This window comes from Staurois parvus, unplaced genomic scaffold (genome assembly GCF_062004578.1).
Source record: "Staurois parvus isolate SC_StPar_1 unplaced genomic scaffold, SC_StPar_1.0 ptg000172l, whole genome shotgun sequence".
Classification (NCBI taxonomy): domain Eukaryota; kingdom Metazoa; phylum Chordata; class Amphibia; order Anura; family Ranidae; genus Staurois; species Staurois parvus.
The window spans coordinates 2,164,487-2,186,413 of record NW_028317968.1 but is presented as its reverse complement, the minus strand read 5'-3'; the positions used below and the strand labels follow the sequence as shown (position 1 = coordinate 2,186,413).

General features: G+C 42.4%; 1 protein-coding gene across 2 annotated transcripts in view; it reads left to right on the top strand.

The window, feature by feature from the left end:
• The window catches only part of DTX2 (deltex E3 ubiquitin ligase 2), a 137,375-nt gene that overhangs the window by 76,628 nt on the left and 38,820 nt on the right, over positions 1-21,927 (top strand). The window contains exons 3-5 of one of the 2 annotated variants that reach the window (XM_089676579.1): positions 992-1,556; positions 5,926-5,984; positions 19,939-20,073. In XM_089676579.1, coding sequence (XP_089532705.1) covers positions 992-1,556; positions 5,926-5,984; positions 19,939-20,073 — 759 coding nt within the window. The remainder of the gene's footprint in view (positions 1-991; positions 1,557-5,925; positions 5,985-19,938; positions 20,074-21,927) is intronic. The other variant, XM_089676580.1, reaches the window with a different exon arrangement.

The window sequence follows — 21,927 nt, the reverse complement described above, 5'->3', positions numbered from 1 at the left end:
CACACACTCCTTGCGTTGCTTTCACTGCGCTCAGCTGTTGAGCAGTCTGACGGCTCCCAGTGCCAATGACAGATCTGGCCTGAGCTCCGAGCCTGCTCAGCAAGACGGCCCTGGGGGACACACTCGCCCCTACCATAATTTCCACTCGCCATTGGCGAGCAGGCGAGTGGAAATTTCAAGTCCTGGACTAGGAGACCTAGAGTGCGGGAGTACTATATAGATATATTTACTGGTTAACACCCAGTTTTTATTTTTAAACCCTTGCTTCCTCCCCATAGTTTAAAAACATAAATGTCAGAAAGTCATGCTAATTCTCCCTATACTCCAGCATTGCACTCCTTGTCCTTCTTTGGTCCCAGCCTGTGGTGCTTTTCCGGTTTTAGTAATGCCCAGTGTCACTCAACCCACTTCCTGCAATCCCAGGGTGGCAAGGACACCCACAGGGACAAATCATCCAGCTGCTCTGGGCTGATGGAGACTGATGCAGAGAATGGTGCCCACATCATTACCTGGTGCCATTCTCTGCATGATAGGTGACCCTCTAACCATCACTGCAAGAAAGATGAAGAGCTCTTGGGGATGTCATGTGACCAGACCAATGACTTCTCCAAATAAAATTTGTATCCTGAGAAAAAAAAAAATTGCATACGGGGTGCTCCAAGGAGGGTGGAGGGCATCTCCGTAGCCTAGAGTGTGGCTTTAATGGACAACCTGGGAGGTGTTGGGCCTAAGGTAAATGTTTGACTTTAGGTCCAGTCTTAACAGTAATATATTTCTTCTACATATCTTGTTAAAAAAAATTTATGTAGATTGCCTGCTTGTATTAAACTATATAGAATCTGAGCTCGTTAATCAAATACTTGTCTTGAATGTTGTAGCAAAGGCGCTTGCACACATCCTCCACACTCCACGCAGTTATGTACTTGTAGCAGTGGCAGGAATTTATCAGATGGATATGCTTTTGCTGATCACTTTGTCTGTTGCTTCTTAGGAACTATGCGATATGTCAGAAAAACCCTCTGTCCATTAGACTCTGCTCCAGCTAAAGGCATTTTCTGGGAGTGGATGAATGATGATGGCTGTTGGACAGCTTATGAAACACAAATCTGCATATTCTTGGAGGAGAAGTTTAGTAATGGAAATCTCTCTGTAGATCTTGCAGTAGTTGGACTCCGCTACCTTGTTGACTTTAACTCGCTTGTTCAAGTAAATCAGGTCACTGGATATAAACGACGTGTTCAACGGACCCTTGGTACACCTTATCCTGCAACTCCAAAGGCAGGACCTGCACATAAGGCAACGGCATGTGCTTGTCACCAGTGTCTTGCAAGCAGTCATGCAGGGCCTATGCATCGGTATCGACACTCCATGATCAATCTGCCTACATCTTCAAATTATCAGAGCAGTAGCCGAACATCCATCAACAGTGTTGGGTATTTACCATATTCGAAACCTACCATGACCAGTGCAAAGTCGGCACCAAAGCTTAATAGCACATGGGTACCTCCCTCTACGCCATTGCAACTCCCCGGTCCATCTTCTGCTAATGGTATCAGGTAACTACTGTTCCATTTTTTGTATGGTTTATTTGTATACGTATAACATATAATAGGACTGGTACAATTCTCACTCTAAAGATTGATATAGTACGATATATATATATATATATATATATATATATATATATAATGCGTTCCCCGGGACGTTTCATATTGTGAAAAATTCCTAAAACCGAAATGCGGTTTTGAATATGCATTGAATACCAATTAATTCGTACCAGAGGTCAGAAAAAAGTATCTGTTCAAAACTCTTTATAAAGTGCACTTTAAAGGCATAAATACTGTACAGGGACATGGAGCCTGCACTATAAACCTCCCAGGCGCAATGCATCCTGGAGAAACTTTCTTTGTATTGTGAAAAAGAAAAACATACATATATATGTATGTATATGTGTGTGTGTGTATATATATATATATATATATATATATATATATATATATATATACATGTATATGTGTATATGTTCTGTTTTTTTTTTCCCCTTGACAATTGGGGCAACAATGATCAATGAAGGTATGTTCATTTTAAGACAACCTAGGAAGCTGTAGTGTTGCCGTTTTAAAATAACATGGGGGTTTTAGTCGCATGTGATTCCACACTGGACCTGGTGTGAAAAAGCTCTAAAATATAGTCTGTGAGGCAGAGTTCAGTGGTCTGTTGGTTAGAAATCTTCCCCTCACCTCCCAAGATTTTTTAAAACAATTTTTAATTCATTGCTTGACATCTGGTTGATTTGAACACCAAGAAGAAGAATTATTATTATTATACAGGATTTATATAGCGCCAACAGTTTGTTCAGCGCTTTACAATACAGCAACAATACAGTTCAATACAAGAGGGATAGGAGGACCCTACTCCTTGGAGCTTACAATCTAGGAGGGAGGGGTTAGTGGTACAAAAGGTAATAACTGTGGGGGATGGACTGGTAGGAAGAGTAGAAGATTCCATTATTAGCTGAGGGCAGGATAGGCTTCCCTGAAGAGAGAGGTTTTAAGAGATCGCCTAAAAGTGAGCAGAGTAGGCGATAGTCTGATAAATAGGGGTAGAGAGTTCCAGAGGATGGGAGATGCTCTGGAGAAGTCCTGGAGACGAGCATGGGAGGAGGAGACAAGGGGAAGCTAGAGAGCAGGAGGTCTTGTGAGGAGCGGAGAGTACGGTTTGGGTGATATTTATAGACAAGATTGCTGATGTAATTTGGGGCAGAGTTATAAATGGCTTTATATGTTATTGTTAATGTTTTGAATTTTATCCGTTGGTCAATGGGAAGCCAGTGGAGGGTTTGGCAGAGAGGGGTAGCAGATACAGAATGGTTAGTAAGGTGGATGAGTCTGGCAGCAGCATTCATGATAGACTGAAGAGGGGATAGCCTGCGATGAGGTAGGCCAATGAGGAGGGAGTTACAATAGTCAAGGCGAGATATAACAAGGGAGTGAATAAGTTGCTTAGTGGTTTCCGAGGTTAGGAACGGGCGTATCTTGGAGATGTTGCGGAGGTGAAGTCTACAAGATTTGGACAGCGATTGGATTTGGGGCTGAAAGGACAGATGGGAGTCTAGGGTTACACCTAACACCCTGGCATGAGGGGAAGGACTGATGATTGTGTCATTGATTTTGATGGAGCAGTCAGGGGAGAGGGCACGGGCTGGAGGGAATACTAAGAGCTCAGTTTTGGAAAGATTGAGTTTGAGGAAGTGGAGTGACATCCATGCAGATATGTCACTTAGTCAGTTAGTAATGCGAGAGGAGACTGAAGGGGTGAGGTGAGGGGTAGAAAGATAGATTTGTGTGTCATCAGCATAGAGATGGTACTTAAAGCCATGGGAGTTTATCAAGTGACCAAGGGAGGAGGTGTAGATGGAGAAGAGTAGGGGCCCAAGGACGGAACCTTGAGGTACCCCTACAGAAAGAGGAAGTGAAGAGGAGGAGCCAGAGTTATAAGTAACGCTGAAGGAGCGCTGCGATAGGTAGGAGGAGAACCAGGAGAGAGCAGAGTCTCTGAGGCCAAGAGAGTGGAGTTTTTTTGAAGATGAGAGGATGGTCAACCGTATCAAAAGGTGCAGAGAGGTCAAGTAGTAAGTGTACGGAGTAGTGGCCATTGGTTTTAGCAGTTAGTAGATCATTTGTGAGTTTTAGTAGGGCAGTTTCAGTGGAGTGTAGTGAGCGAAAGCCAGACTGTAAAGGGTCAAGAAGGTTGTTATCAGTGAGGTGGGAGCTCAGGCAATTGTAGACTAAGCGTTCTAAGAGTTTAGAGGTAAATGGCAGCAGGGAGATGGGTCTTAAGTTGTTCAGGTTGGTGGGGTCCAGGGAGGGCTTTTTAAGTATGGGAGTGATGTGTGCATGCTTTAGAGGGGAGGAGAAGGCACCAGTAGAGAGGGAAAGATTGAAGATGTGAGTGAGGGAGCATAGGATGGAAGAAGAGGGTGACCGTAGTAGTTGTGAGGGGACAGTATCCAGGGGGCAGGTAGTGAGACAGGCTTCTGAGAAAACCTTAGTGACCTCTTCGGTAGTAGCAAGGTCAAAAGAGAAAAGTGTTGAGGGAGGTTTAGTATAATGTATGCTAAGTGGGATGGATGTCTGTGCAGTACTGATGCCCCTACGAATTGCATCAGTCTTGCTTTTGAAATGATTTGCAATCTCGTGAGCAGTGAGTGAGGTGCTGGGTGGAGGTGGAGAAAGTAGAGAAGAGACGACGAGGACTGGATGATAAGCTATTGATGAGACTGACAAAGTAGGCTTGTTTGGCAGCATGGAGGGAGGAATTGTATGTTAAGAAAGCAGATTTATATCAGGTGAATGCTTGGTGAGATTTGGTTTTATGCCACAATCGCTGCAGCGCACGACTATGTCATTTAAGATTTCTGGGGTCGTCAGTCTGCCAAGGTTGTAATGGTCGGGGCCTGATGCTTCGTGTTGTTAGAGGAGCAAGTGAGTCTAATGCGGATGAAAGCGAACTGTTATAGACAGCAGTGGCCAGGTCAGGGCAGGACAGGGGAGAGATTCTGTCATAGAGTTGGTCAGTTGCAGAGTGGAAAGGAGCCGGGTTCAAGTTGTGAAGGTTTCTGCGGGTAATTGTTTGCTGCTTGGAGGGATAGGTGTTTGAAGATGAGGACACTGTGAAGATGATGAGATTGTGATCAGAGGTGTTTGTGAGGTTGTAGGGAGCGCAAAGATGGGAGAAAACAAGGTCTAATGTATTCCCATCAGAGTGAGTGGAGGACTGTATACATTATGCTAATACAAAAGATGAGGTTAAGTTGAAGAGTTGGGATGTAGCCGGGTTGTTGACATTAACAGAGATGTTAAAATCTCCGAGAATGATAGTGGGTAGTTCAGAGGAGAGAAAGTAGGGTAGCCAGGTGGAGAAATCATCAAGAAAGCGGGACACGGGGCCAGGAGGCCGATAGATCACTGCAATCTTCAGAGAAATGGGAGAAAACAGTCGGATGCAGTGAGTCTCGAAAGAAGAGAAGGATAGAGAGGGAGGGTTAGGGAGGACTTGAAAGGTGCTCCGTGGAGATAGAAGCAAACCAACTCTACCACCTTTCCGACCAATGGGTCTGGGTGAGTGGGTCCAGATGAGGCCACCATAGGAAAGTGCTGCGGGAGAAGCAGAATCTGCTGCTTGAAGCCAGGTTTCTGTAATTGCTAGTAGGTTAAGGGAGCGGGAGACAAAAAGGTCATGGACAGAGATGAGCTTATTAGAAAGAGCGGGCATTCCAGAGTGCACATGAAAAAGGGAGGGTGGTTTTTTTGGAGCAAGGGGACTGATATTAAATTGAGGGGATTGCGGCTATTCCTGGGGGAAAGAGGGTGCCTGGTATGGGGGTGAGATACTGGAGTACCAGGGTTTGGGGAGATATCCCCAGAGGTTGTGTGTTATTTTTTGTTATGGTAAAGCGGAACTTAACTCTCTCAATCAATATTAACTATTTTTATTCCTTATGCTGCTAGCATTGATAAATAGATAGGAATTTATATTATAGTTATTTGTTTTAAAAAAATGTTTCCACATTTCTAAAGTTGGTTTCTGGCCTAGGCCAAAATGCTGTCTTACACCCCAGGAGTCTTGGGCATTTTTTTATTTTATCGGAAGGTGAGGAGGCTTTTTCTCAGCTAAGCACACCTTCTTGCCCGCATGCCTGAGCTAAGGGAAGATGGACTCAGTAAGTAAATGCTACATGAATCCTTTACCCTTACTCAAGATGGCCACGGCTAGAAATGCTAGGGGTGTTTTTAGAAGTGATTTATGGTGCTCAGATACAGTTAAGTTCCTCTTTAAAATTAATTTTAAAATAAAATGTAGTGTATTTATTTGTTTATTGTACATTGAACTGTTATTTCTTTTTTTTCCCTCTCTTTCTCCAAGTATTCCATCGATCCCAGTGCAAACTCAGAAGTCCAGTTCTATAAATCAGGCTTTTGCAGGTAAAATAGTGTTACTTAAATAATCTTAATATACCATTTCCTTTATAAGCTCTTAGGCTTTACAGAGTCACCTTTTCGATTTTGTTTTTGAGTGGAAAGATGAAGGCACCAAGCCATAAGGATTGGTCCAGATAAAAAAATTAATTTGTCACAATAAAAGAATTTTATCAAGTGTTGAAAGCCAACGAGATTCAGGGGTTACACACACACACATATCCCTCTTCATCAGGGTGACAATGGTACAGACATTTTAAATAACATTAATTTATTTTCATAGAACACATACATTTATATATTTTGTGTAACTAGAATAAGAAGATATATTGGCTAAATTCATGCAAGCATATACAGTGAAAAACAATTTTGTAAATTCATTCAGAAGATTGTAAGTGACCTCAAGTGATGTCATATATCGATCGTATTACTGTTTTAATATATATAATTAAAAGTATAATAGGTCTATAAAAGTGATAGAACAATAGATATTTGTGAAATAGGCCTCTATACAATAAAAGTAAAATAGACCTCTGTCCAATTACAGTAAACCTTTTATATAGTACCAAATAGATCTCTTTACAATATAAGTAACCTCGAAATCGATGGTCAACATTCCATCGATCACGATCTACCTGTCAACTGCTGGCAGGTGACAGGTAGATCACGTTTGATTCCCTGCATTGTCGACCATCAAGTGCTCCGCCACTCTCCCCCCCCCCCCCCCCAGTGGCAAAGTAGAACAGCACAGCAATGAGCTCAGGCATCTTATCGCCTGACCTCCCAAGCTGGGAAGCAGTCAAACCAAATCCTAGGTAGCAGAGGCTTTCACCACCCCGTAGCACACCCCTTGCATGTGTGGTTGCAGGGCAGGAAATGCCTCTGCCACCTAGGATTCTCTGTCGGCTTTGACAGCACTTGTTCAAGTTCAGACTGTTGTCCCCCTGAGTGCAGTGTGCTGGTCTCTGCCAGCTCTCCTCTACAGTTCATTCAAGGCACTTATGGGTGACATCATGTGACGAAAAAGAGGGACAGTGGGGATCAGCACATCAGAACAGGTAGATCTGCCGCAGCATCTTCCCTGCGCTGCTCTGCATTCGGAAACCACTTATTTACCCTCCTGACCCCCAGTACTATACCCCCTGATCCCTCTGTAGCATGCCCTCCTGACCCCCTGTACCATGTGCTCCTAACACTTCTGTAGTGTTCCCCTATGACCCCCCAGTACTTTGCCCTCCAAACCTCCTTGTACTGTGCCCTCCTGACTCCCTGCAGTATCATGCCATCCGGACCCCCTGTAGTGTGCACTTCTTACCCCAAATACCGCATCCTCCTGACCCCCTAGGACTGTGCCTTCTTAACTCCCAGAACAGTGTCCTCCTGACCCACAAATAACATGCCCCCCTGACCTTCCAGTGCTGTGCCTTCCTGACCCCCCTGTACTGTGCCTCCCTGACCTTCCCTTTACAATGCCTTGCTGACCCCCTCATCCTTTGCCTTGCTGACCCCCTCATCCTTTGCCTTGCTGACCCCCTCATCCTTTGCCTTGCTGACCCCCTCATCCTTTGCCTTGCTGAACCCCTGTCCTTTGCCCTGCTGGCCCCTATCCTTTGCCCTGCTGACCCCTTGTCCTTTGCCCTGCTTACGCCCTGTACTCTGCTAACCCCAGGGATTTGCCCTACTGATCCCTTAATCCCTGTACACTGCTCTACTTACTACTGACCCCTGTACAATGCTCTATAACATACTGACTTTTGTACACTGCCCTACAACATATTGACCTCTGTACACTGCCCTACCTACTACTAACCTGTATACACTGCCCTTCTTGCCAGTTAACATTTTAAAAAATTCCTACCCTTGCTCTAAACAATAAACGTAGGCCTTTAAACAGTACAAAACACACAGTTATATTGTACTATATAAAGTTCTACCTTTATTGATTAAACATCGTCTTTACTTTTATAGTATATCATTTTCTGCTTATCTTTTAAATGTTTATAAAATGCATACATTTTGTGTAACTAGAATATCTGCTTTTTAACACTTATTGTAGCCCTGATGAATAGGAAAGTGTACATAACCCCAAAAACATGTTGGTTATCAACTCTTGATAAATACCTTTTGAGAAATAAAAATTTATTTTATTTTAAAGGCGATACTTAGATAAAACCTTAAGGTATCTCCAAAAATAGTTGGAAAGTTCAAAAAATATTTATTGAAAAAACGTTATTGTAGCCACAAGACCGGCTTAAAGTGCTACTAAACCCAGAACCCTGCCTTCACTATATCTGGTCTCCCACAGTACACAGAACATGGAAATGCAGTTATTTTAATAAATACAAACTGCTAAATACCTTTTCTCATCTGCAGTTAGAACAGTCTTGTGACTTCTATCAGTGTTCAGCAGAGCACTGGTTAAAGCTTGTAGGAGGAGTTTTCATTCTGCTGTAGGAGGATGCAGAACCCCTGACCTCTGTCTGGACAGTTCTGATTGGCCTTGTACTGATCACATGCACTCTCCCAAGAAAAAAAAAACCTCTCTAACCAAACACACTAAACTGAGCATGTGCAGAGTGCCTCCACACAATATGTCTTATTCGGAGATAAGAGGGGGACACTGGAAGAAGGGGAGGATCAGAGAAGTCAGGATCAAACATCCTTTTTACACAATTCAGAGGATTAAGAGGATTAACCCCTTAGGTTCTACAGTGAGTATAACAAGCATGCTTTACTGCTTACACTGATTTTACTGTTCTGGGTTTAGTAACACTTTAATGTTGTAAGCGACACAATAACCATGTGTCCTAGTACCTCTTATATAGGTAGACCTATTTAAACTGAGCCCAAATTTAGAGATGATATCCCCTCATATTTCAATAGATCTCCCATGGGGCGTCTTTTAAAATTCATATCAGCAATTTGGGTGAATGTAGGGAAATACCCTCACAGATTTCAATAAGTCTCTCAGAATATGTATATGAGTCACATCAAATAAGTAATCAAAGTATATAGGTGCTTTGAGGAACTTCAGATTTTGAAGGTGACCACCAACCCTGTATCACGGTAATTAAAACTGGTCTGCACACTATATCTTTATATCTTTATAATGCTTTAAAAAAAAAAATTGTTCCTAGAAGTACTGTCAGTAAAATTATATGTATCAATGAGGGATGAATCTTCACCCCTACTATGCAATGTCAATAATAGTATATGAAAAAGCTTGAGGAGCAATGTTGCGAATAAATGAATAACAAATGTAGGGCTAATTCTCATTTTACTTCGAGCTGAAGTATCCAGAAGTTCAAATACATGTGCAGCAAAGATGTCTATAATAAAGACCTTCTGATTTTCCACAAATAAAATACTTGGCAAGGAATGTTGTCTGGAGAGATTTAGAAAGTGTTCACAACAGACCATAAACAGCCCTCCTGAGATATACAATTTACATCAACCGTTTTGTTAAAAGGTACTAGTGTACCCCATTATTAGCCAAGTATGTTGTTCTGTTTATTTCACAGAAAATCAAACGAGAGTCAATTCAGATCAGCATACTTCAACCCCAGCAAGTTAAATATCAAAAATCTTGAAATACCTTGTAAATATATGCAAGAGATAAAAACCCCTCACTGTGCCAGGGATCAGGGTCCAGGGACGCTAACCAAATTGTTTGATGGGACACCTCTGTGTTGCTTTCTTGCATCTGCTGCTTTGGATAACTAAGAAAATGCGTATTGCCTCTAACATAGTAATATTCACTAACCCCTTTCTCTTGCTTTCTAGCTAGCTGCATCAGTGTGTGCCTTTTTGTGACATGCATTTCTTCAGTGTTTTAAGACATTAAAGATGTTTTGTTTAAGTTTGCTATAGGATTTTAGCTCGTAGGCCCTTTTCACACGTGCAGTCCGGTTGGGTTCGCCTGTCTGTTTAGTGGAGAATTGAGGGTCTGGTCAGGTCTGCCTGGAAAATGGAATAGCAGACCCGACCAGACCAGACCCTCCTTTCTCCTCTGTAGGCAGTCGGATGTAAACAGATGTATCTGTTTACACCCAGCTACTGCAATCTGATCTGGCAAAAACAAATTAAGGGAATCCATTTCCCTGTCTGGCCGGATCGAATCAGAGGGCAGTCGGGTGATTGCCCATAGAAGAGTAAAGGGCTGTGTCCATGTCTGTTCTGCATAAGTTGAGCAGACACGGACCTGTCATCCAACCGCTCCGCTGAGCTCAGCAAGATCCGGCCTATGTGAAAGGGGCCTTCGTGAAGGTGGTTTAAGTGGGCTTTATATATTTACAGTAGAACTAAAGACAAAACTTTTTTTTTTTTCATTTTGGATAGACTAAGGAAGAGTTCTAAACCCTGTCACCATCTGTCTCATTGGGGAGGTTTTCCTTCATTTCCTTTTCCATAGCCAAACATGAGAGGAAATCTCTACAAAGTGAGGGGATCCCTATATGTAACCAGGACCTCCAGAAATAGTGTCCCAATTAAAAGATTTTCCCTCTATTACTATTCTGGGGATAACCCCAAATTTGAAGTTTTCTTTCATTTTAGGTGATAACAGTAGACAGGAAAAACAGAGAGGGTAAATCTCCATTATGGAAGTACAGACATGTATCCTAAACCTCTCTAGTCTATCCAAAACTAGAAAAGTTTTTTGTCTTTGGTTATACTTTAACATCAGTTTAATTGCTTTTATAGCCATAAACATTTATACTTGGCCAGTCTTGAGTACACGTTTAAATCTTTGGGTGGTATGTTTATGCCTGAGACCTGATATTTTAAGTTCAAAACATGGTAATTTCCAGCTTTAATGACAAGCATTTGATAAAATTGTCTTAAGAGTCAAGGTATTGGGATAAGTCTTACTGGTAAGTAGTAAATCTGGCACTGCTAAATAGTAGCAGATGTAAGATAAGTGAGCTCCAGGACGAGGCATTAGATTTAAAGCAAATCTTTCAGCAAACCCAAAGCAAGCGATGTCTAAAATATCTATACACCTTTTAATTGCCTCAATTTGTGCACCCCCAAGCCTCTAAAAGTAGGATGTATGTATATGCAAATAACAGATTCCTAAAACTGACCTCTCATTTCTCACACGTGAATATTTTTTTTCGAGTTTGAGAACTAGCCTCTGTACCCTGCAGTTATGAGTGGAAGGTGGCAAGCTAGTCCTTGACTTTAAAAAGTTAAATCAATATTTTCCATATTTGAGTATCTTGGATTTGGGGGTCCAGGAGATTTAATGAGCAATGAACATGCACTGTACATTCATGTTGCTGTTTTAGCACCTTATATCTATGGAAACTTATGATAAAGCTCATCCCTAGTAACAGTCAAAAATTACTATGTAGTTGTATCACGTGCGAGACAAAGCTGAAAATAAACTTTTTTTTTTCTAAAAAGGATCCCGTTTTGGTATGTTAGTTTCGTGAATTTGAGGCTGTTCTCTTTTATGCATTGTTTTCATGTTAAGGAATTAAATTGCCCTGCTCTGGTAAAGCTCTTTACTAATGATAGCAGGGTGTTGTCATTCAAGCTACATATTTTGGCTGTAATTGTGTTGTTTCTTGCATCACCATTTTTTTTATGTTGTACGTAGGAAGATCAGAACAAAGTCTGAAACCTATTGTTAGATGTCACTGTGGTATCTCTGGCTTTGCTGGGTGTCACTGTGGTATCTCTGGCTTTGCAGGGTGTCCCTGTGGTATCTCTGGCTTTGCTGGGTGTCACTGTGGTATCTCTGGCATTGCTGGGTGTCACTGTGGTATCTCTGGCATTGCTGGGTGTCACTATGGTATCTCTGGCATTGCTGGGTGTCACTGTGGTATCTCTGGCATTGCTGGGTGTCACTGTGGTATCTCTGGCATTGCTGGGTGTCACTATGGTATGTCTGGCATTGCTGAGTGTCACTGTAGTATCTCTGGCATTGCTGGGTGTCACTGTGGTATCTCTGGCTTTGCTGGGTGTCACTGTGGTATCTCTGGCATTGCTGAGTGTCACTGTGGTATCTCTGGCTTTGCTGGGTGTCACTATGGTATCTCTGGCTTTGCTGGGTGTCACTGTGGTATCTCTGGCTTTGCTGGGTGTCAGTATGGTATCTCTGGCATTGCTGAGTGTCACTGTGGTATCACTGGCATTGCTGAGTGTCACTGTGGTATCACTGGCATTGCTGGGTTTCACTGTGGTATCACTGGCATTGCTGGGTGTCACTGTGGTATCTCTGGCATTGCTGGGTGTCACTATGGTATCTCTGACTTTGCTGGGTGTCACTGTGGTATCTCTGACTTTGCTGGGTGTCACTGTGGTATCTCTGGCTTTGCTGGGTGTCACTGTGGTATCTCTGGCTTTGCTGGGTGTCACTATGGTATCTCTGGCTTTGCTGGGTGTCACTATGGTATCTCTGACTTTGCTGGGTGTCACTGTGGTATCTCTGGCATTGCTGGGTGTCACTATGGTATCTCTGGCTTTGCTGGGTGTCACTATGGTATCTCTGGCTTTGCTGGGTGTCACTATGGTATCTCTGACTTTGCTGGGTGTCACTATGGTATCTCTGACTTTGCTGGGTGTCACTGTGGTATCTCTGGCATGGCTGTTGTCTCGATGTGGTAAAGATTCTGTCGCCATGTTATAAGACTTTTACTACTGCTGAGTATCTTGCAACTGGTTTTATATGTCGTAACCTTGACTAAAAATTAATGTATTTATTTTTAAAGAGTTAGAGTATTTGGGGACAAAGTGACAGGTTTCTGATAGGACACCCATTGATATGTTCTCTGTGCTAATGTTCCCCGTGTTGACCCGCGGGAGCACTGAGTCTGAAGCAGTGGTCTCCAAACTGCCAGATGTGGCCCTTTGCTTGCCTATATCTGGCCCTTAAAGCATTTTCCCCCCACTGACATCAATGGTGGGGCATAATTCCTGCCGCTGACATCAACCATAGGGTACTACCGGTATCATTCCTAATGACAGCAACAGTCAGGCACGTTTTCGTCTACGGACACCAGTGAGGAGACACTATTCCTCCAACTGACACCAACGATGGGGAACAAAAGATAGGACATTGTTCACTCCCACTGGTCACAGTCAGGCCCCCCTAAAGTCTGAAGGATGGTAAACTGGCCCTTTTTTTTTTTAGAAAGTTTGGAGACCCTGGTCTAAAGTCTTGTTCCTCTCTCTCATGTGACATTGTTTGGGCTTGTTGATTGGCCACTCAGGCCTGAGCACTGCATCTTTTGAGAAGGTGAGAAGGCCACTTAGTCCCCCATAAACAGGTAATGCCAGGTATTTCTCAGAGCTTCCACAGACAAACTGAGTGGTGGGAGAGAACTAGAGTCAATATAATTGAATCAGTGGGGGATTGCTTTAACTAAAGAACCTCTAACGTAATCCTGAATGGGCAAAGAGATATTTATTTTAAATATATTGGGTTGAATAGTATTTTTTTGCTTTTGCTTAGAGTAGGGAAGGGTCAGATCCTTAGTCAAATACGTTGCTGTTTTTATTTCCATTGAGGAGGTATCCCCCCTTCTTATTTTCTATGGGACAAGAATTGGGGGAGGGGAATTCTCCAAAACAGATGACAAGCTTGAAATAATCTAATCCCTTTTATGGACTATACAAAAGTAAAAAAAAAAAAGTGACTGAGGTTCCACATTAAAGTCTGTTTAAACTAGAATTTAGTACTGGGTGGTAACCAGTGTTCCAAAGCAAATGTCATAGCATCCCTTACCTTTGGGACTCTAGCTGCAAGATCCACTAGCTGAAAGTCCCACATTCTACTATTTTTGGCCCCTTCACAGCTGTCTGCTCTGCTGTGTTGCATTAATGCGTGTTAAGCCACTAGTGGTGGCCAACCTGTGGCTCTCCAGCTGTTGTGGAACTACATTTCCCATGAGGCATTGCAAAGATGGGAAGTTACAAGCATGACTGGAGAGCCGCAGGTTGGCCACCCCTGCACTAGTGCATGTGCATTGTGGCACACTATTTATTTGAATGGGCTGCCAGTGCATTAAAGGGGACCAAAAAAGTACCATCTTTTTTAAGGCACAGCCCACCACCACACACATTTTCAAAATATAAGTCACCTCAATGCACCAACATGTGTAAGGTGCGTTAAGCCAGCCTTAAAGTGTATGTAAGCCCGAACCCAATGTAATTCCAAAAGTCGTTTCCATTTTGTTTTTAACCTCCAGCTTTTATTTAAAAAAAAACAAAAACCTGGTAATCATGCCATGGAGGTCCTTATTTAGCCCCGGTTCACATATATACAGCTGTGCGGACCATGTTTTGCACAGGCATGAGAACCCATTTATTTGAATGGACTCCCGTGCCTCATGACACGCAGGGAAGAAGTCCCTGCACTTCTTCTGAAAATGCAGCCCGCACGGGAACCTTGGTTCCCAGTACGGTTGCATTTTCCAGTGCAGGCGGCGAGCCATTAGAGTTAATGACACCCGGCCGCGGGTCCGCATTCCTGTGCGGGTGGTGCGGCTGCACAGATTTTCGTGCGGATCCACAGCAGCACCACCAGCACAGATGTGAACCTAGCCTTAGTCACTTTGTGTTGTAAATTGACAGCACTGTATCCCTGTTCCCAATCTGTATCCTAAATACAATTGTTTGTAATACACAGTTCTGTAGCAAACATGCAGTTAAGATTTACGTTTACTTTAAAACATAACTGTCCTTTACAAAAACGTTACATTTGTACTTGTCCCTGAGGCCTCTGAAAAAAATTTCAATATCATGGGATTCAGGATGAAGACTCTTATTACCCACAATACTGCCTCTAGTCTCCTGACTCTAAGTACATCCTACTTTGCACCAACAAATATGCTTCTTAAAGAAAGATTGCCCGTCTCCAGGTCTCCCGTCTCCAAAAAGCAAAGCAGTCTCCCCACTCACTAAAGTGTTAAATCCTTTGTAATGATAGTACCAATACTAAATAGTTAAATGAATAAACAATACATACGTCCACCCTCACCGTTGTAATAACTTCTCCAGTATAAAATGCATGTGAAAGTAAATCCTAAAGAATCCAAAAATGGCAGTCTTTAGGCCTCATGCACACAGGACATTAAAAAAAATAAAAACTCTCCTAGAAGCCTTCCTCCTGGCAGCAGCGTGTTTGCAGAAAAGACGCCTGGCGCTTGTAAAAGTATCTAATGCTTTTACAAGCGCTTGGGCATTAATTCATTTCATTGGGCAGAATGATAGTTTATTCTAGCCATTGAAATGAATTAACGCTCAAGCGCTAAACGCACCTAGCGTTTAGACGTGTCAAGTGTTTTTTTTCTGCCAAAACGCTGCTGCTCCTTGACACACTGACCCAGGGTTTTGTTTCCCGCTGGTAAACATTACTGCTACTGAAAGCTTCTAAAAGTCTATGTGTGCATGGACCTATAGGATAACATAGAGGGCCATTTGGAAGCAGTAAAAAAAAAAAAAAAAACTGCTTGAGGCCCCTAAAATTGGCTGCAAAATGCCGTGTACGCATGAGACCTTATAGTGCTCTCAGTTGTTTGCATAATTTTAAAGGTGTAGACAAGTGCTGCAGTAATTTAACCACTTCCCTGTCCGGCCCATGTATACAAACGGCCGGACCGGAGCAGTGCAGAGGTGGGTGGCCATTTATAAACGCCCTCCCTGCTTGTGCGCGGTCCCTGGGAGCGCGCAGCACTGCGACCGATCATTGTATGGGACCTCTGTGTGAGGTCCCGATCATGTGATCACTGATAGGCCAATCAGTGATCACATGAAGAGTAGTAAGCAAGATGTTGCTTCTAACATGATTGCTTACTACGTGTGAAATCTGTGAATGATCACAGAGGTCACATGGTACAAGGCTATTCACAACAGTCTTGTACCATGTGACAAGCTGTGACCAATCACAGCTCACACAGTATTTCTCAATGTCTGCAAGAATGCAGCCAGAGAAAAGGAGAAATGATTGCTTTTATACCCATAAAGGCTTAAAAAGCAATCGGTGTAAAAATAAAAAAAAAAATCTTCATCACCCCCCACAAGTAGTAGGTGACACTGTACTGCTAGGGTGACAGTATGGTTATAAACTAATTTGGGTTGTTTTTTTTGTTTTTTTACTAAAAAGATAACTGAATACATTTTGGCCAAGATTTATGATGAAAGATTATTTGCAAAATTTTATAAGAAAAACACTTTTTTTCAAACGTTTTTCATTTATATAGAAAAAAAAATAAAATTCCCAGTGGTGAATAAATACCACCAAAATAAAGCTTTATCCGTCTCAAATGCTAAAAAATTCATATGGGTACAGTGTTGCATGACCGCGCAATTGTCATTCAAAGTGTGATAGCGCTGAAAGTTGGCCTGAACAGGAAGGGGGTGAAAGTGTCCAGGCTTGAAGGGGTGAAAGTGAAGTCTATATAGTGCATTCAATCATTCCCTCAGTTGTAGACAAGTGCGACAGTGATTCACAGCTTGAAAGTCGTTTTAAAAAAAAAAAGATGTATATACTAATCTGTTTTCGGCCTGCTCTGGTCTAGTCACATAATCTTCTATGTCAGGCAGTGGTGGTTGCAGGGGAGAGGATAGAATGCTTGACAATGGTTAGGAATGTCTGTGAGCAGTGGCATCACCTATAGGCTCCCATTTCCCATCCATTGTCTGCTCACCTTCCTGTCCCCTGCAGCTGCTGCTGACTGACACAGGGGAGATCACAAGACCAGACCAGACCAGAGCAGGCTGAAAATAGGTAAGTATATACATCTTTTACCACACTGGTTAGTCAGCGTAGGTGGTGTGAGGGGACATTATTAAGACGGCTTAGGGTGCATTCACAGCCTCAATCACACCATGCCTTGGATTAGACGTGAGAACCCCTCCGGGATTCCCACAATTAGCTGCAGGAGGCACCCCTTTAGAAAGCTATGGGAGGCTGCCGGGTATCTCAGCTAATCACAGCTATTCACTGGTAATTGCTCTTGCAGAGATCACATGCTAGTGATTGGCCCTGAACGCAGACTCCCTCCAGGGCCGATCACTCGCATGAGCAATTACATGTGAGCAGCTGCCATTAGCTGTGGGAGCTGTCAGCCTCTTACAGCTAATCTCTGGATCCCTGCTGGGGTTCTCGCATCTATTCCAAGGCAGGGTGCGATTGCAGGTATGAATGCACCCTTGCGTTGCAATTCTACTTTTAGGTATTCATCCTTAAATCCGTGCTCAAAATAAAAAAAATGTGTCCAGTCCTCCACCTCATTTAAAAAAAATGGGCTTCACACCTATGACATCTTGGAAATCCAAATGGTTTTATTGAGCAAGCAAAAATCTTCCAGCACACACTGCAAGCCTTCCACCGCTAGCCACATCCCCAATTTGTTTCACCCATAGAAGGACTGACTACTGGTCTAGGATAGCCATAATCATTTTAAGCAAGGTATGATGCAATAGTTACATAGTTCGTCTAGCTGAAAAAAGACAAAGTCCATCCAGTTCAACCATTAAAAAAAAAAAAAAAAGTTATAATCCTATACCCACAGTTGATCCAGAGGAAGGCAAAAAACCCCACCTAAGCATGATCCAATTTGCTCCTGCTGGGAAAAAAAATCCTTCCTGATCCCCGAGAGGCAATCGGATATTCCCTGGATCAACTTGACCTATAAATGTTAGTATCCAGTTATATTCTGTGTTTCTAGGAAAGAATCCAGGCCTTTTTTTGAAGCAATCCACTGAGCTGGCCAGAACCAACTCTTGAGGGAGTCTATTCCACATTTTCAAAGCTCTTACTGTGAAGAAACCTTTCCGTGTTTGGAGATTAGGTAGTATAGGTATACCTTTCATTCATTAATCTAAAAAAATTTAAATATTGCAAAAAATGTTCCTATGTACTTTTATTGCAGTATTATGCACATAGTAATATTCTCATGTTTTCAAGCTCCAGCTATCCTACATAGTAAGTTAACTTGGTTTATATGCACACATTTTTCTGCATGTTTTTTTATGTATTTTCTTTGTTTGCTTACTAGACTCTCAATCCATACTATCCTCTGTGGAGCATGCTTTCCATCCACTTTTGCTTCTTGATCTGTCTCAGTCCGCTTGTTTATACCTAGTAATATGGAATGGTTTATAACAAGGAACATCAAACATAATAAAATTAAAATGTTCTCATTTATATAATAAATTGTATCTCCAGGCAAATTGTATTTAAATATTGAGTCAACTGACCAAGGGCTCATGCACATAGGCATCTCGGGCTGTATGACATTAGATTTGGGTGTATTTCTCAGCCGAGAATCACACATGCTGCATACAACCACCCATAGAAACCAATAGCTGTACTTGTATTTTTATTATTATACAGGATTTATATAGCACCAACAGTTTGCTCAGCGCTTTACAATTTAACGGAGACAATACAGTTCAATACAAGAGGGTTAGGAGGGCCCTGCTCCTTGGAGCTTACAATCTAAGAGGTTTACCCTGATACTTGTGTGGGTGTACACCTGTGCGCTATTGGATGCAGACAGTGTGCATCCAGGGTCGTGCATGCGCGTTTATGCAACTGTTGGCATACCTGTGCACAGCCATTGATTTCTATGGGAGACTGTACTCAGCACTTGTGGATTCCTGGCAAATTTACATCATGCAGCCCCAAACGACTATGTGCATGAGACCTAAGGGGGGGGGACATTTATCTAACCTTTTATTGAATTCACTTCCTGTTGTATGTCTTGGAGAGGAATGGAAGGGAAATCTACCCAATGAAAAACAGATAACCAAAAAGACAAAAAAAAAAGCCTAAGAAGGATTTTAACTATTTACTACTCTGTCCAAAACTTAAAGGATAAGTTCTCATTTGGGAACATGATACATGTTTCATCCGTTTTTAGGGTGGAACATGTAACATGCTCCCAATGCTGCAGCTGCCGTCTGATTGCCAAAGCCCCATGACAGCAGTGCAGGGAGAAGTTCCATGTACTAGTTGTCACTTTTTAAAAACAGCACGGCCGTGCAGGGCCCCGTATATCCGCGTCATTCATTCACAGTGTTCAAGTCCCGACAGCCTTAGCGGCTGTGGAGCACTGTGGTAGTTCATTGAATCTTCCTGGCAAGCAGATATACTGACAGGTCAGCAGGAGACCTGCATGGCATGCTGTTCGCTGGTGTAGTGGTTTACAGGCTCCTGCAGCAAAAAATAATAAATGCCCCCCAAAAAATGTGCATTTATTATTGATGGTCAAAAGGTGAACTTACCCTTTAAATAAAGGAGTGGCTAGAGATGTACCTAAAGAGCCATACCCAAAAGTAAAGGCCTTCCATCCATTTGACATTGAACTTTATTGATGCAAGGAATCATCCTTGATAACAACACTTCTTGGCAGAGTACAAGCAAGCCAGAGAACGTAGTCTCTTATTTAAAGTACAATGCTAATAAAAATAAACATGGTAGTTAAAATGATAAAAAGAAACAGCTGGTAAAGCACTCAAAAAAACATGCTGGAGTAGAGAACATTGAGCTTCATGCATGAATGTTTAAATTACTACAACAAACCAAAATATTCTTCCATTTAAGTGAAGGTATGTATGCCTCTTCTATTAAAGGTGAAAGGTCCATGCTGTCACGGACCTTTTTCTTTCAATAGTATTTTAGTGACCCAATGCAAATTTTAAAGAAACATTTGTGTAACTGCGCATTGTAGTCTGTGCACAGCTTGCACCTTGTTTCTTAGTCCTAGGCTGCATGAAGAGCAACAATGGAAAATCATTTGGTGTAGATGTTGCAACACTTCTTTTTTTTTTTTTTTTTTTTTCACTTTTTATGACCAATTCCTTTTTCTTTTTTTTTTTGCGTTTACACATACTTTGTGTTGTATCCATCCATTTTATCTGGATTTTTTTTTTTTTTTATAATTTTTGTTTCCTACCCTATCCCATTGTTTCCTTTTTTTTGCATGTGGACTTGATGTACATCTAGGCATGACGGCTATTCTGATGTCTGCGGCTGGGCTCCCCGTGCGTTTTACCTCTGCACCTCCACCCTCCAACCCACACGTGACCAGTAAACGCTCTAAAAGCTCAGTTAGAAAATTGAGGAAAATGCCAAAAAAAGGTAGATTTGTTGACCCTCTCACACATATTTTGATATTAATTTTGGTTTTTATTTCTTTTTTTTATTACCTTATTTCTACACTGCTTGGGAAAGTAATTATTAAGCAGTTTATAGCACAAATTTTTTTCAGTAATGACAAACAATACATGCGATGTATGTTTAGAGGCGATGTGGCAATAATCATTAAAGGATAAGTTCACCTTTTTTTTCTTTTTCTCTAAATTCCAGGTCCCCTGAGTACCAGTATTGTATAGCATTAATGTACTTCTTTTGCAGAAATTCAAAAGCTTACCATTTTTTTTACCCACCTTTATGTCGGTGTCCAGATGGCTGGGCAAAAAAACTTCTTCTCTTCTGCCTTATTTCCAGCAGAGCCTTTAGGTCATGGCACAGGAAGGAGATGACCAGATGACCTCATTAGCACACCCCCTGCATCATCTATACTCCCACCCACTTCCAGGTGCACGACTATTAAATGAAATACAATCAGTCAGTGATCACTGTTCCCACTAAGGCTAGGTTCACATCTGTGCCAGGTGGTGCCACTGTGGATCCACATGAAAATCCGTGCAGCCGCACCACCCGCACAGAGGTATGCGGACCCGCGGGCGGGTGCCATTATTTCTAATGGCATGCCGCCCGCACTGGAAAACGCAACCGTACTGGGAACCGAGGTTCCCGTGTGGGCTGCGTTTTCGTAAGAAGTGCAGGGACTTCTTCCCTGCGTGTCACAGGGCACGGGAGTCCATTCAAATGAATGGGTTCTTGTACCCCCACAAAACGCAGCTGCACGGCCGCATATATGTGAACCAGGGCTAAATACACAGACATTGATTTTTATTGTTCTACCTTAACATATATCAGATTGCATTGTGTATGGCCATCTTTATGCAAGTACATAGGAGGGAATGGATGGAGACACTCAGCTGTCAAGCCCGGTTCACATCTCTGTGTAGAGGGAACTCGCACTCCCGCATGCGTTTTTTTTTTTTTTGGGGGGGGGGGGTTTAGAGCATTTTTGCTTTTCACACATAGGGCAGCTCATCCACTTGAATGGCCTGCCATACACGCAGTGTAGGGCAGCCCTTCCTGTGTCATGACCGAAAGTCTCTCCTGGAAATAATGGAGAAGCTTTTTGGACAGCCATCTAGACGCTGACGTAAAAGTGGGTAGAATAAATGGAAAGCTTTGGAATTTCTTCAAAAGTAGATTAATGCTATATTGGTACATAGGGGAGCTGGAATTTAGAAAAAAAAGAAAGAGGTGAACTTATCCTTTAAAGGTTAGAATGTGCTTAATCTTGCCTAACTATCCTGTATAGCTTTTCTGAAAAAAACTACTTATGTCCCAGAACATTTTAGATATGGTCAGTCTAGCAATATGAACATAGTATTGTGGGGTGTCACATTTTCAGTACTACAGTCATTTTACCTTTCCTTTCCTTTGGCAATCTGTATATCAACATTGCTCAGCACAGTGCCCCCTGCTGAGGATACAAGAATAAACATTCTCCATTTGACAGTTACCAGCTGTCAAACCCAGGTGTCACGGACAGCTTTAGCTTCTGTTAATGATTGGGAACCAATCAGAATGGTTCCCAATCATATGATCACTATGTCAGCTATGACTTAGTGATTGAATGCAAGCTGAAGGCTTCAAAGAAAAAAACAAACAAAAACATGCATAACAAAAGAACAGGGGCTAAATGGTAAGCATTTCCGCCTGGCAGTACTAGGGTAGTTGGTTTGAATCCCAACCACGGCACCACCTGCCTGGAGTTTGCATGTTCTCCTTGTGCCTGCGTGGGTTTCCTCCGGGTACTCCGGTTTGTTCCCACACTCCACAGACATGCTG